This window comes from Dryobates pubescens, chromosome 15 (assembly GCF_014839835.1).
Source record: "Dryobates pubescens isolate bDryPub1 chromosome 15, bDryPub1.pri, whole genome shotgun sequence".
Taxonomy (NCBI): Eukaryota; Metazoa; Chordata; class Aves; order Piciformes; family Picidae; genus Dryobates; species Dryobates pubescens.
In genome coordinates, this window is record NC_071626.1 from 11428851 (window position 1) to 11442408 (window position 13558).

A 13558-nucleotide genomic window follows, 5' to 3' on the forward strand; every position below is an offset into this window, starting at 1 on the left:
TCCAACCTATCATCCAACACCATCCAATCAACTAAACCATGGCACCAAGCACCCTATCAAGTCTCCTCCTGAACACCTCCAGTGATGGTGACTCCATCACCTCCTCGGGTAGCCCATTCCAATGGGCAATCACTCTCTCTGTGTAGAACTTCCTCCTAACCTCCAGCCTAAACCTCCCCTGGTGCAGCCTGAGACTGTGCCCTCTTGTACTGGTGCTAGCTGCCTGGGAGAAGAGACCAACCTCTGCCTGTCTACAACCCCCCTTCAGGTAGTTGTAGAGAGCAATAAGGTCACCCCTGAGTCTCCTCTTCTCCAGGCTAAGCAACCCCAGCTCCCTCAAGCCTCTCCTCACACATACTGGAGCAACAGCATTCACAAAAGACAGACGTAGGTATCTATGTATACAATTTCCTTTTATTAACAAGGTATGTCATTACTGAACAAGGCAACTGGGAGGTACAAGGACTAGACATATACATGAAAATTTTACAGCTTGACAACAAGTTGGCATATGACTTATATACAGATGTGATTAATAAAGGTTACAACTCTACTGCATTTGATTAAACACAGTCCTAAGCACTTACGTTATGAAAGTATGACGTCGATCATACCGAGGTCATGATGCAGAATCTACAAATAATGGCAATTTATAAACTTTAAAACCTTCTATGTCCATCCATTTTACAGGACATCACTACAGCCTTCTCCTCCTACCATATACATGAAAAGATTATCAAAAATATATTGATGGGTTCTATCGCTAATCATGAATGTTTTTTATTTACATTAAGTTAGCAAATACCTCACCAAATACTTTATATACAAAACTCAATTTGCCCTTTGTGAAAGTCATTAAAAAGTTAAAAACCATAGAAATGCCAGTTAGAAAGAATGCATTCCAAAAAATTGGACTTGTTTACAACAACTGAGAACAAGTGAAAATAATTTATGAAGGACTATGCCATTTTACTACTCTCACGACACTTTAATTCCAATATAGAGTAGCTGGAATTTTGTCCTGTGTGTTCTTTGAGTGGCATCTTCTCTTCCAAGAAAGCTGCAAGAAAAAGGGGGGAAAAAAACCCAAATAAATTATTCCTGAGCAATTTGTTGTGATTCTTTGAAGAAGGCAGAAATAAGTCAAGGAAGCAATATTCTTTCCCCCCTTCTCAGTGCAGGAAGCCCTGCCCCCATTTGTATTGGCCCAAATACTCCGAATTCTCACTTCTTCCTTCTTAGAGGCTAAAAGGGGAAGGAAAAGGGGAAAAAAAGAGGAAGAAAAAAAAAAAAAGGAAGGAAAAAGAAAAAAAAAAAGAGAAAGAGAAACCCAGCAGCCTCTGTACTTCAGTGTTATTCAGAAGGTGCTCATCCTTTTGCCAGCAGTCTTTTTGAGCATGATCTTGTTTGATTTTTGCGTTTGACTACAATGCTTTTCCAGCATGCTTTGAACACCCCTAACAAAATCCATCTTCTCTGCCAAACTCTTTCACCCCTCCAACCTGTCTCAATTGAAAAAGAGCTTAGACAGGAACCAGACGTTCGCTCTGCGGGCACTTCTTCTACACAGACACGAGCACCTAAGGAATTCTGCAATACAAAACACGGATGCTGAATGAATCTACACGTACTAAGGATTAGACAGCTACTGAAACATGGACTCTCTTGGAGGAATTATCTTCCAATCAGGCCCATCCAAGTACCAGAAATCAGTATGAGAGCAGAGAAGCACAGTTTACAGTGCTTCCAGTATGTGAGAAAACAGCAGATGGATCAGTCCCTAAGGTCTCAGCTCGCTTCTTCAAGTGACAGGTATGGAAACAACGCTGTAGTTCTTCACTGGATCAAGTCAGTACAACTCAATTGTTCATAAAGCACTGCAGTAACTTTTTCAAAGAGCTGACACCACATAAACAAAATTAGATCTTGTTGTCAAATCCAAATGAAGTGGATTGAATTTCCCTTTTTATTTCTAAAGATGCTGAATGAGCCTCTTCTATATGTACTGTATGGAATCCCCGTCTTGCAAGTCCACCAAAAATCTTCCTATGTGCTATGAACTCACCTAATGAGCTGTTCTTACTTATTCCTCAAAATCCACAATGACCAACAGTTTTTTCCCTTGGTAAAAGATAAGGATGGAATGGCATCTCAGTCACCTTTAATCTATGCAGCAACAATTCTAGCCCTGAAACCTTGTTCTCTGCTGTTTCAGGCAGCCCTCCATTCTTCAGCTTTCCTCCTAAGTAATTACTCTCTGTCTTTCAGGTGGTCTTCCTCACTTAGATTGAGCTCACTGGGGGAAGGAGTGGGACATCTTTGGCCTTCCCTTTTCTCTGTCCTATTCCTAAGTAACTTTTATCCAAACACAAAATCCAGTTATCGTCTCTTTGTCGATTTCACACACATTAGATTTCTCTAACTTACTGGATCTTTCTAGACATTTTCACACCTGTTTGTATAGATTTATCTAGCAATGCCTCCTTCTCCAAATTCAAGTATTCTTCACTACAGCTTGTCTTGACAATGGCAGCCTGAGCATCCTGCTTAGCTTAGAGACCAACAGCAAACACTCAAGTCTTCAAATCTTTCTTGTCCCTACATCTTTAGGTGCAATAATTACATCAGCATTTTGCAAGTTTTCTGCAGTCTCTCTCTAAAACATGTTCTCCTTAGTCCACTTGTACGTCTAAAACTCTAACCCAGGCCCTGAGCCTTTCAAGACGTGTTAGTCTTCTGATTCACATCACCATACATTCACACAAATGGTGCTGCTGGCATGACTTAAGGTAAGATGTAGGAGCAGAGTAACCGAAGCTACATATGCAGCTCTGCTAACGTCTGTGAAACCACAGTTTATCCATGTCCCTTTCATTAAGGCCTCAATCTGTGTCTGATCATCCTGGGTCTGGTTCTATTTTTATAACTACTTCCCATCTCATACTTTGTAAACTCTTCAGAGCTAGGATTTTTGTCTTGTCTGTTTGTACAGTACCTGGAAAGGAAATATTTGCGGCAATAAGTTAGGCTCCTTCGCACTGCAGTGATACAAATGTTAACACAGACAGAAAATGTGCACAGGAATTCACTCATTAACAGGATAACATTAAGACGTCTCAGATCTTACCAGTTTAATTTGTGCTCTGTCGCTGGACTTTTGGTCCAACGCTCTGAGTTTCTTCTTCTGGATTTGGGCGTTTCCCTGCACTAATGCCAGTACCAAGGGCCGTTCTTCCTGAAAATTTAAAACCAGTATTTACATTAAGACTTTGTTCCATCTTTATATATCCAGGAAAAGCATTTCAGGTTTGGGTGGGGTTTTTTTTTTTGTTCTTTAAATTACCTGCTTGCAATAAGTGTGGCTGCTGATTGTCTCCATGAGCATAGTGTAAGATACTACTTGCTTGACAGTAACCTGTTCAGATACAGCAGATATTTATTATAATAAATACATTTTCGAACTGCAAGCAAGTGTGCAGTTACATTGTTTACAACAACAAAAAGGAGCCAATTAATTGATTTTCCCATCAGCAAGAAAAATCCTACCAGAAACCATCCTGAATGCAGAAGACATCTTATGCAAAACCCCAAAAGCCTCCTGGCAGTCTACAGCAGTTAAATATATATGCACTTATATGCAGAGTGAACAACAGTAAGTGCGTACATACTTACGCATTGTACTTGCAACAAGTAGAACGTTTATATAAGCCAGAGACTTTAGTTCTAAGTTGTTAGAAACCTTAATATTTGTTCTGACAAGTTTCTGTATCCTTTTTATTACTCTGTTATAGCAATACTAGGGAATCCTTAGCCTACCTAAGTAGAGCAAATCAGTAAGTGAATGCAAGTAAAGATGCAAGCTGTTGTCTGGTTCACAAACTACTCAGTGGCAACGTCGACACTGAGCACTCCACATAAATAGTGCAAAATAGCAAAAGCAATTGCAAGGTTTCTTATTCTGAACAGTTGTGGCAGTCCAGTTATGTTCTGGACACTCAAAGGAAAAACACAAATTATGGTCCTTCATGATCAGCAAACACACAGCTTCTCCTAAAGCTGCAAAGAAAGAAACAGTTGTGCTAAATTTGTTGTAACTTTGATGTATTACAAAGCACAGCTTAAAGTTTCTGCATGCTGAAAGTAACAAAAATTTACCTCCATTGTATACTAATATCCACACAGAACTGTGGAAATTGGTTATACATGGAAAGACTGGTAATGAAATGAGGGAAAAGATAACATGCAAATTTTGCTATCAAATACACAAAGCGAACTTCTTTCCTTCAGTACCTTTAAAGTAACCTAGATAGTGTTTATTACTTTTTGTGTAGCCACATTTATGATCCCTCCCAATCAAAAGATACAAATGTTGTTCTAGGTGAGCATTTTAGAGAGCAAAACAACCAGACAAGAAAATTCACTCTAAGAAATAATTTTTATGTTTCAAGAACAGAAACAAAGCCAGTTCAAGCTGTCAGCAGCAGCTGTCACCAACAATCTATCCATGTTATTTTGATGTTTTGTCTGTTTCTCCACAGTTGCAAGAATTTGGAGATCCTCTATAGACAGGTACTGCCATAATACCTTGCTGTTGAATTCCACTTGCTCCTGTATGAGAGTCTCCCAGGGGACATGACTGAACACCTGTATGACCATCACCAGTTCCCAGCTGAGCTCCTGGAGAGGCAGAAAAAAGGGCTTAAACATAACAGAAGATACAATTCCAGTTCTGGAATTTAAAATGTTGGGGTTTTTCCCCTTCCTCTTCAAGAAGCAGACTTTGACTCTTTCTCTGGAGACATCCAAAACCTGCCTGGATGAGTTCCTGTGTGCCCTACTCCAGGTGATCCTGCTCTGGCAGGGTGGTTGGATTAGATGATCTTTCAAGGTCCCTTCCAACCCCTAGGATTCTGTGATTTGATTTTTTAAATCATTATATTTTTAAAATCCAAACCACCTGAGAACAGGTCCAAAGTTCCATAAAGCTTTTGTGATTCCAAATTCATACTTGCAAATTCAGAAGAATACACAGCAACCTCCTAAAAACAGACACCTTTCTGATGTGAAAAGTATAAATACATGTAAGTATACATAGAATCACTGAATCAATAAGGTTGGAAAAGACCTCAAAGATCATCAAGTCCAACCTGTCACCACAGACGTCATGACTACTAAACCATGGCACCAAGTGCCACGTCCAATCCCCACTTGAACACCTCCAGGGACGGTGACTCCACCACCTCCCTGGGCAGCACATTCCAACGGCTAACAACTCTCTCTGTGCAGAACTTTCTCCTCACTTTGAGCCTAAACCTCGCCTGGCACAGCTTGAGGGGTAATGTATATGTATGCATTTTAAGGATAAAAGAGTGCACATAATGCTAATTTTTTTTTTTTTTTAATAAGCCCTTCCTTTCTTCTACATCTCTGAACTTTAAAGAAATAAAAGCTCAGGCACCCAGCTTTAAGAACTCCAGACCTCAAATCTTCAGGAGGAACTGTAATGGCTGAGGACATCTTTCCTTTGCAATCTGCTCCTAATCTTGACTAAAGTCTAAGGAGAATACAAACTCTGTGAATTTCCAGTTCTGCTGCATCCTTCTGCAATGAGGAGTCCAAGGTGTACACAATGGTCAAGATGGTGAGGCATCATGAGTTTATACAATCTTAATACTGATCTTTATATTTCTTATTCTTTTTTTAGTAACTAGTTAATCCTAAACTTTGTATGCTGCAGTAAGAATGCTAACAAATATAAAGCAATCTTCATCAACCTGTATACATTCTGTATTAAGGTCTTTCAGATGCTGTCCACCATATTGCTGTTGACTTCACAGTAGAATTAAATTCCAGTAAGCAATCTAATGCCAGCATCAGAAAACTCTACAAATTGACAGTTCTGACTTGAAAATTCACAAGAGCATTCCTCCTTACAAGTATCAGGATGCTTGTAGGAGAAAATCCACAAATACTTTTGAAATCAAACTGGTTTATACATGTGGGGGGTTGGGGGAGGGGGGAAACAGGTTAAGAAATGCTTGTTTGAGACAAACCTGAAGATGTCTATATACAAATACTAACACGAATTTGAAATGTTTGTGTCTTGCACTGAAAACTGTATTGTGAAGAGAGTTCTTGCTTACACTACATAACACCAAGGGCATTATAAAAGAAGTTTGTGCAGTTTGGTTCCAATAGTTCTATATATTAAAAGAATTTGACTGACCTCCTGTACTGCCACAACCAGAAATGCTTTCTCCTGGCGAATAGCTCATTAGGCCACCATTTCCATTTCCATTTGGATTTGAAGGCACTGTTGCAAGAAGACCTAACAAACAAAATAAAATATACAGCCATAAAGACAAACAGGATAAAAAAAGAACAAAATCAAACAACCTGTAGCATGCTTTCCTTCACAATGGTCAATTCTTCACCCTCACCAAGTGGTTTACCTTTGTAACAGAAGAGTATCTCTCCGTCTTGCCAACTTCTTGGATCTTGCCAAGTAGTTTTAGTTCATAATTACTAAAAGGCATTTTCAGTATTCTGCACAACTTCTTCAATAACCATTAGCTACATGTACTCACTACATTGTGTTGAAGTTCAGTGTACCCTGATTCAATACCCAGTATCTGAACACAGACTGTGGTTTACCTCCAAGCAAAAGGGGGTGGTCTTTCCTAACTAAGAAGAAAGCTGACAGAGGCCAGATTGGTCCCTATCTGAACAACAGAATTTGGAAATGCAAATACAGTATGGTTGAAGTTATGAACCACAGATTTTAATACTAGTGATTAAAAAAATCAATCTGTACAAAACACACAGAAGACTCAGTTTAACAACAATAACAAAAAGATAAACTCACAGGAAAAAAATTCAAACATTCTGGGTAAGATATGGAAAGAGTTACTCCATGAAAACACTTCCTTCTCTTTCTTAGTTACATCTAATACTTTCATTTATTTGGATATACAACCTTGGTCATTATACTGAGCTTCCACTGGATTACCACTGCTATGAGACGAAATTACTAAGTGCTGGAAGGTGAGGGAAGTTTTCCAATAAATAAAGCAAACAGCCTATAACCATACCCAGTCCTCTGTATCGTGAAAGCTGCTGGTAGATTTGTTTCATCCTCTCAATATTCAGACGGCTTGCCTCTGCATGATTTACCATTGGTTTGGGATAATTAACTCCTATAATACATTTGGCAGCCTTCTGGACACTCTCTGGGGCATTCCAAGGATCATAGATGTATTTTGCAGGGAAACCTCGAAGTACTGGCAAATAACGCCTTGAAAACAGAACATTTGAAAGGTCATTTTAAGTGTAAAGCCCACTTGACTGTTCAAGCAACATTCATGAACTGCTGCAATTTTTTGGATTGGGACTTACCTGATATAATCCCCATTTGGGTCAGTTCTTCTGCCAAAACCCACTGGGCAGTAGCAGTGAAAAAACTGCTGAAAGAAGGAACTGCAGGACAGCCACATCCAGCTTCCAGCATTCACACTCCAATCCGCATCAAGTAAGAGTTCTTCAAAGACCTTAAAAGAATTAGAGCAACAAGTTAGCTGGGCACACCTTCCAGACACCTCGGGTTGCAGGAATTGTTTTTGAGTTTCTGATTTCAGCAGAGGAAACCCAGCTCTTCAACACAGCAACATTGTTTCTTGCCTGGGAACATTCGCAGAACGCTCAGTACACAAATTGAGGTAATTAAATGCAAAACTCAAGAACAAAAGGGCGATAGCCTGTTTGGCTTTTACCCTGTAAAAAGCCTTGGAGACATCTCAGAAAGCTACAATCAGAAAGTCACACGTTCTTGCATAAATACATACTTAAAATAAACACATCCCAAAGGACGGCTGGAGCCTAACTGCTTACAAGGGGCACTTGTTGCTTTCAGAGGTTACTTCTTCAAACTACAACTGAGCAAGCGTTGTAAACTTCCAGGGAACAGGAAACGTACAAAGCCCATTGCAAAGTCAGCTTGCACAGCACCCTTCACTACGAGAGGAGTCCCAAGAGTAGAATTCAAGAGTTTCAGGGTAGCACAAACATTCTTGAATGCAAACAGTTCATCCATTAAATGACAGTTTTAAGGATGTGCACTTTAATTTCTGGAGGTATATGAAACACCAAGCATGCTGAAGAAGGGTGGGGCAGATAATGACTTCTGATCTAAAGACAAAAACAGTCTTGCCTGGTAACTACCATGCCTCATTTGTTAAAAATAACCCATGAGGAAGTTGAAGATTCATGTGGTTTACCTTAAATCTGGAGCTCTATAGGTGTGAAACATCCAGGTTTCCAGCACTGTTTTTCAATTATTAACACAGACAATACTAACCTGTATAAAAAGTTTCTCTGCTCAGATTGCTAACAAAAATACCATTAAACAGGGATGTCTCCACCTATATTCCATGAGGCATTCATTCTATGGAATACACTGAATGAGCATTAAAAAGTACCTTTGGCTAAATATCTGCAGCTATTTGGAACAAAAAAAGTTTGGTTTGAAAAACTGTGATTTATCTTAAAACAATTTTTAAAGTATTTTAGATAATGACTGTTAACAAGACCTTTAGATGAATGTTGTTAGCACACAACTGTTCCACTAGATGCTGCCATCTAGTAAGGCTTTGGAAATAACATCACCATGGAAGGCCAGGTTAACTTTCGCTAGCTACAGACATACGACTTCAACATCCTTGCACTGCACAAGTGCATACATCTCTATTATTTCAAATTTAAGAACAAGTCAGTGTTTACCTGCAGCATACAGCTTTGTTGTCTGGCTGACTTACCTGTGTACATGCATCAATGTCTTTATGAACTGCAAAAGGAAAATTCCTAAAGTAGCTTAGGTGGTTGTGCAACCAAGACAGTTTGGGGGTTTTTGAAATGAAAGATGTTTGCTTACAACTGATATGTTAAGAAAGGTGACATATTGTAAGATTATAGACATAGGAATGAGGTCAGAATCCTGATGGCAAGTAGAATTGATGATCATTGCTCAGTAAAATATATGCTACCCTTCTGAAAGTGTAAAACTGATACAAAGGCTGAGATGAAATTATTCCATTCTTTTCTTCAAGAGGCTGACATTTGTAATTTGAACTTTGGTATCTCTTTGGTACTTGCATAGAAATTAATTGCACTGGAACTTCAGCCAAATGATTCTGCCCACACTCACATATCTAACTTTGAGCAAAGGGACAGAAATTGCTGACAGAACATTCTCAGCTTTTAGCTTTTCTCCCTTTAGTTCATGTAGTGCAGAAAGCTTGCAGGGAAGGAGATGTGAGACGTGAGCAGAAACTGTTCACACAGTATGACTGGAAAGACATTTCAATTACAAGAGTAATCCATTTTTATCTGCCAAGATTTTGGAAGAAATCTCAACTTTAGAACTGCAGACCTATTCTGACTGCAAGAAACACTTCAAGATCCCAATAAAAAGAGGCATTCAAGAGGCAAAACTTCAGCACCGCTGATTTACCAGAAGCAATTTAATTTTGGCCATAGTTCAAGGTTTAAAATTCAACTTAGTCCACACAGTAATGACAATTCTAGAATGACTACCTGAAACTTCAGGTGGCACTTAAGAAATTCAAGAAGAAGAAACAATACCTTCATTCCTTCTTCCCAGCTAATCCAGAGGTCACCTCGAGTCAAGAAGCAGGCTACAGCATGCCGAGCTAAATGGTGAATCCAACCTTCTTGACGAAGCTGTGTCATAATTGCATCAATCCAAGGAAAACCTGTCCTGCCTTCTGCCCATTTGGCCAAAGCCTCAGGATTCTTATCCCATGGAATTTGAACACAGATAGGATTCCCCTCCATTTTATCAAACCGTGGATTGTTAGTTGCCGCTGTGTAGAAAAATTCACGCCATAACAGCTGGCCATAGAGGGAGAGGGGAGGGGAGCTGTTCTTTTTTACCTGAAGATCATCATTAAAAGGAAAACATTTTATTAGTAGAAGCAGTAAGGAAAAATCACAGCATCTACAGGTCAATGGCTATGTAGGAATCATACCTTTTTGTACAGATCCGTTAACTTGAAATAAAAGAGACGACAGGACAAACAGCCAAAGCGGAGGTAGGGGCTCAGCCCCGTGGGGCTTGCCAGAAGGGAATTTGCATTCATTCGTGGTCTCTCAAAGTTTGCCACCCAAGCCTTAAAAAAACCAACACCACAAGACCAACAAAAACAAACAAAAACAAACCACAAGGCAATATCAGACCGTAAGCTAGGTGGTAACTTGCAAACAAAGGAAGAAATCCAGACACTGGACATAGGATCATGTTACCTACAATATCTAGGGCTCCCTTTTGAATCGGCAGAATCCCTAGAATGTAATTAATCTCAATGCAGAAGGTGGGAGCTGTCTGTCAGAGCTACCTACCCTTTTCTCCTAAATACAGAGGAAACCTAGACAATGAGCAATACATTAGCTTTTAGAGGGATTTCCCTTTAAAGTTATAAAAAGGGTGTTTCGTGTGAATTTACTTCCAAAGAAAAAACAGTTTGAGTAGAAAACAGTGTAACAAACTCTCTCCAAGATTCAAATTAAAGACAACCTGCTATCATCTTTTAAAGCTAAAAACCAGCAACTTCATCTATATCATTATTTCAAGGCCTTGAGGTCAAGTTTGTGCTTTTGACTTTTTTTCTTTTAAATGGCTTGTTCAATTTCTTTTACATTTCAAAGAGCAGCTCTGTTTCACAGATGTGTTGTACTTGCAGTGACTTGAAACACACCTTTCGTTCTAAATGCCTTTCCAGTCGTGTGAGAGCTTCCGTTTCTCCCCCTGGCCACACTGCAGAAGGCAGACCATCTGTGTCAAAACCTGAAAAACAAATTGAAACAAGGAAATTTCTTGTTTGCTTATATAGCAGGGCAGCAAAGTTCTAGCATATTGATACCTACCTACATGTTATTGTACCTTGAGCACAACACTAAGCTGGGCACACTGAAGCACAAGATGCAAACCAGATTTTACCAAAGTACATCCAATACTTCTACCCTGCAGCAAAACTCAGTGTTTACATTCAAATTCATTGACATTGCAAGTTTTATGTGCTGAATGGCTTTACTTCAATTCTACTGTTTTTTTGCAGAAAGTGACCTTTCTATGACTTTCCAATTATTTTCAAGTTCTCAGCTCTGCAATTTGTGGGCTGTCCCCAAAAATCACTTCCCCCCCACCGCCAATTTCTACTACAAAGCAAGGATTGCTATTGTAATGTACAGAATGTCTCAAAGCTTCTCCCATCAAGTTAAAAGCATGAGTGCTCTCTTCAGAACATTCCTGGGTTTCATTGACCCTGATGTAAATAATGGAAGGATTATTGGCAATTGACGACAAGCACACACTTGAGCTGTTAAAGAAAGATGAAAAGAGGTAACAGTATTTTTCCCACCCCACTGCATCTCTCCCAGGTGCATGAGATAATATGTCAGTCTGTAGTCTGTATAGTATGGTCTCCTCTTCTTAAAAAGGCTTTAAAAGCAAGGTCTGTTGTATGAGATTGCAAAAGGACTGTACAGAGCAACCAGAGCTTAGCTAAAATCTCTCCAGACCCTTTTGTTAGCAATCCAGAGGTCATACCACATTTGTTTTTATCTGAGGGCAGGAAAGGAACAGGAAAGAGGGGGGAAGGATTCACAGCACAATTGCTTGACACTATTTCTCAGAATTAAATTTACAGAAATGAAAGACTACTTCTTCCAAGAAGCTTCTCCAAGCATTATTTGCCTTATCATGATTTTTTTTTTTGGCATTGCAAGACCAGTGGGTTTTTTAAAATTAATTTGTAAAAGGACAGATGAATGACCTGAAGCATGAAGATACCAAGTGCATGTAATATTAAATGAAGTAGCAAAGACTATCAGTAGCTTGATGATTATTTGGTACCACGGGAAAACGGCTACGTTGTATTACAAGATGACAAACAGTAGTTAATGTAGTTAGATGTATCTGACCTCCCATTCAAAATAAGACAATCAAAATACAGAGATCCTTATCCTTTTTTGTTTTGTACCTCATGAATGACATCAGTTTAACAATTAATCATAAGGAGAACCTCTCTCACGCTTATTTGAAGCGTTGTGCTTTTAGCAGTGTATTACATCTTTCTTGTTTCACAGTGTCCAAGTGATCTTAGAACATACCTAGCTCTTCAAGTGATGGCACACCGTATTTCTCATCATGGTCATCAGAAACTGGAGTAGTACACTTGGCCATTACTTCTGGGGTTATAGTCTCCACAGGCATCTCCAGTGGTTCCATTCTACTAATTAAGGTCTGGAATCGCTTGTAAGTAAGAGGAGGCTGGCCTCCATTCAATTCTATTATTCTGGATTTTACAAAAGGGAAAAACAAGAGAAAAGAGAAGAGGTATGTCAAGCAATAGTATAAATTTGAGGTTTATAATAAGGTACACACACCAAGAAATACCTTCTGACCCACGCTGAGTACATCAATAGAGTCATGGATACACAATGTAATCCAGACAGTTTGAACTTTAATCTTACCAACCTTTTCTCCCCATTCAAGGAGACATACAAATTAACTGGTTATAACTAAGTCAAGTATTTTCTTTCCTGGGTGGGGAACAATGAGTAATTCATATGGACAGCTCAAGGAAAAGAAAAAGACAGATCAGCAAAGCAGGTAAGAGATCATAGCTACATAAAAATACACACAAATCAGCTACTACACTATTAAAACCACCAACCTATTTTTCTCTTCTGGTACTATTCAGATACAGTTTTGTATCATTCTTTGGAATTGCAAAGTTCTACTCAGTGTGTAACAAAATTTGAATAGACGGATGGATAAAGAAACAAAACAGATTTGTAGTCTTCCTAACTATAAGGTGTTCTGCACAGAAAGCAGCACGTGATAGTTAGTTAACCGAAGAGTACATAAAATTCCTACTTAAAGTCAGAAGTAATGGCAACTTACTTGTCTAGGTCATATAAGGTATGGGAAATCCGAACAATGACCTCCACTCCAGCTTCACTAGCTAGTTTCTTAATGGCTGCATCTCTTTCCTTCCCAAATGGTTCAGAATCATATTCGATGGAAAGTTTTGCAATACTCCATTCCTGCAACACAAACCAAAAACCATGGGGTCTTGGCATCTTGGCTGCTTGACAAAAGATGAGGGAAAGAACAGGAGGGACAGGGATAAGATGGAACACCAGCTATTATCTGTAGCTAGTCGTTGGAGATACACAAATGCCCAAAATACCTTTAGACACCTAGACTCACAGAAACAAAGTCCAATGTTTTGGCATTTGAGCTGGAATAAAACCTCTGCCTGTCCCATTATTGTGAGTGTACACAGCAATGGGACAACTTCTGTGCAGGCTTTGAAAACTAGCTTTAGGATCTGTGTACCTTAAGAGACACAGAGAAGGGAACAATGACAGAGGCTATCTTCTGAACATTGAGCAGCAGCAGCATCTTGCTCTGCAGAAAAGCTTTTCATATATGCCTGTCAACTTTAACAGCAGAACTGAAGTTTTGGAGTAATAACAC

General features: G+C 39.2%; 1 protein-coding gene across 3 annotated transcripts in view; it reads right to left on the reverse strand.

Moving 5' to 3' along the window:
- Positions 1 to 396: 396 nt before the first annotated feature.
- Positions 397 to 13558, reverse strand: part of CRY1 (cryptochrome circadian regulator 1) — a 34392-nt gene continuing 21230 nt past the window's right edge. The window contains exons 3-14 of one of the 3 annotated variants that reach the window (XM_054167589.1): positions 12980 to 13122; positions 12184 to 12368; positions 10770 to 10858; positions 10044 to 10184; positions 9637 to 9948; positions 7396 to 7547; positions 7092 to 7294; positions 6227 to 6328; positions 4585 to 4677; positions 3344 to 3415; positions 3128 to 3235; positions 397 to 1060 (exon numbers count right to left, since the gene is read on the reverse strand). In XM_054167589.1, coding sequence (XP_054023564.1) covers positions 3132 to 3235; positions 3344 to 3415; positions 4585 to 4677; positions 6227 to 6328; positions 7092 to 7294; positions 7396 to 7547; positions 9637 to 9948; positions 10044 to 10184; positions 10770 to 10858; positions 12184 to 12368; positions 12980 to 13122 — 1596 coding nt within the window. In that variant the 3' untranslated portion in view covers positions 397 to 1060; positions 3128 to 3131. The other 2 variants (XM_054167591.1, XM_054167590.1) reach the window with 2 other exon arrangements.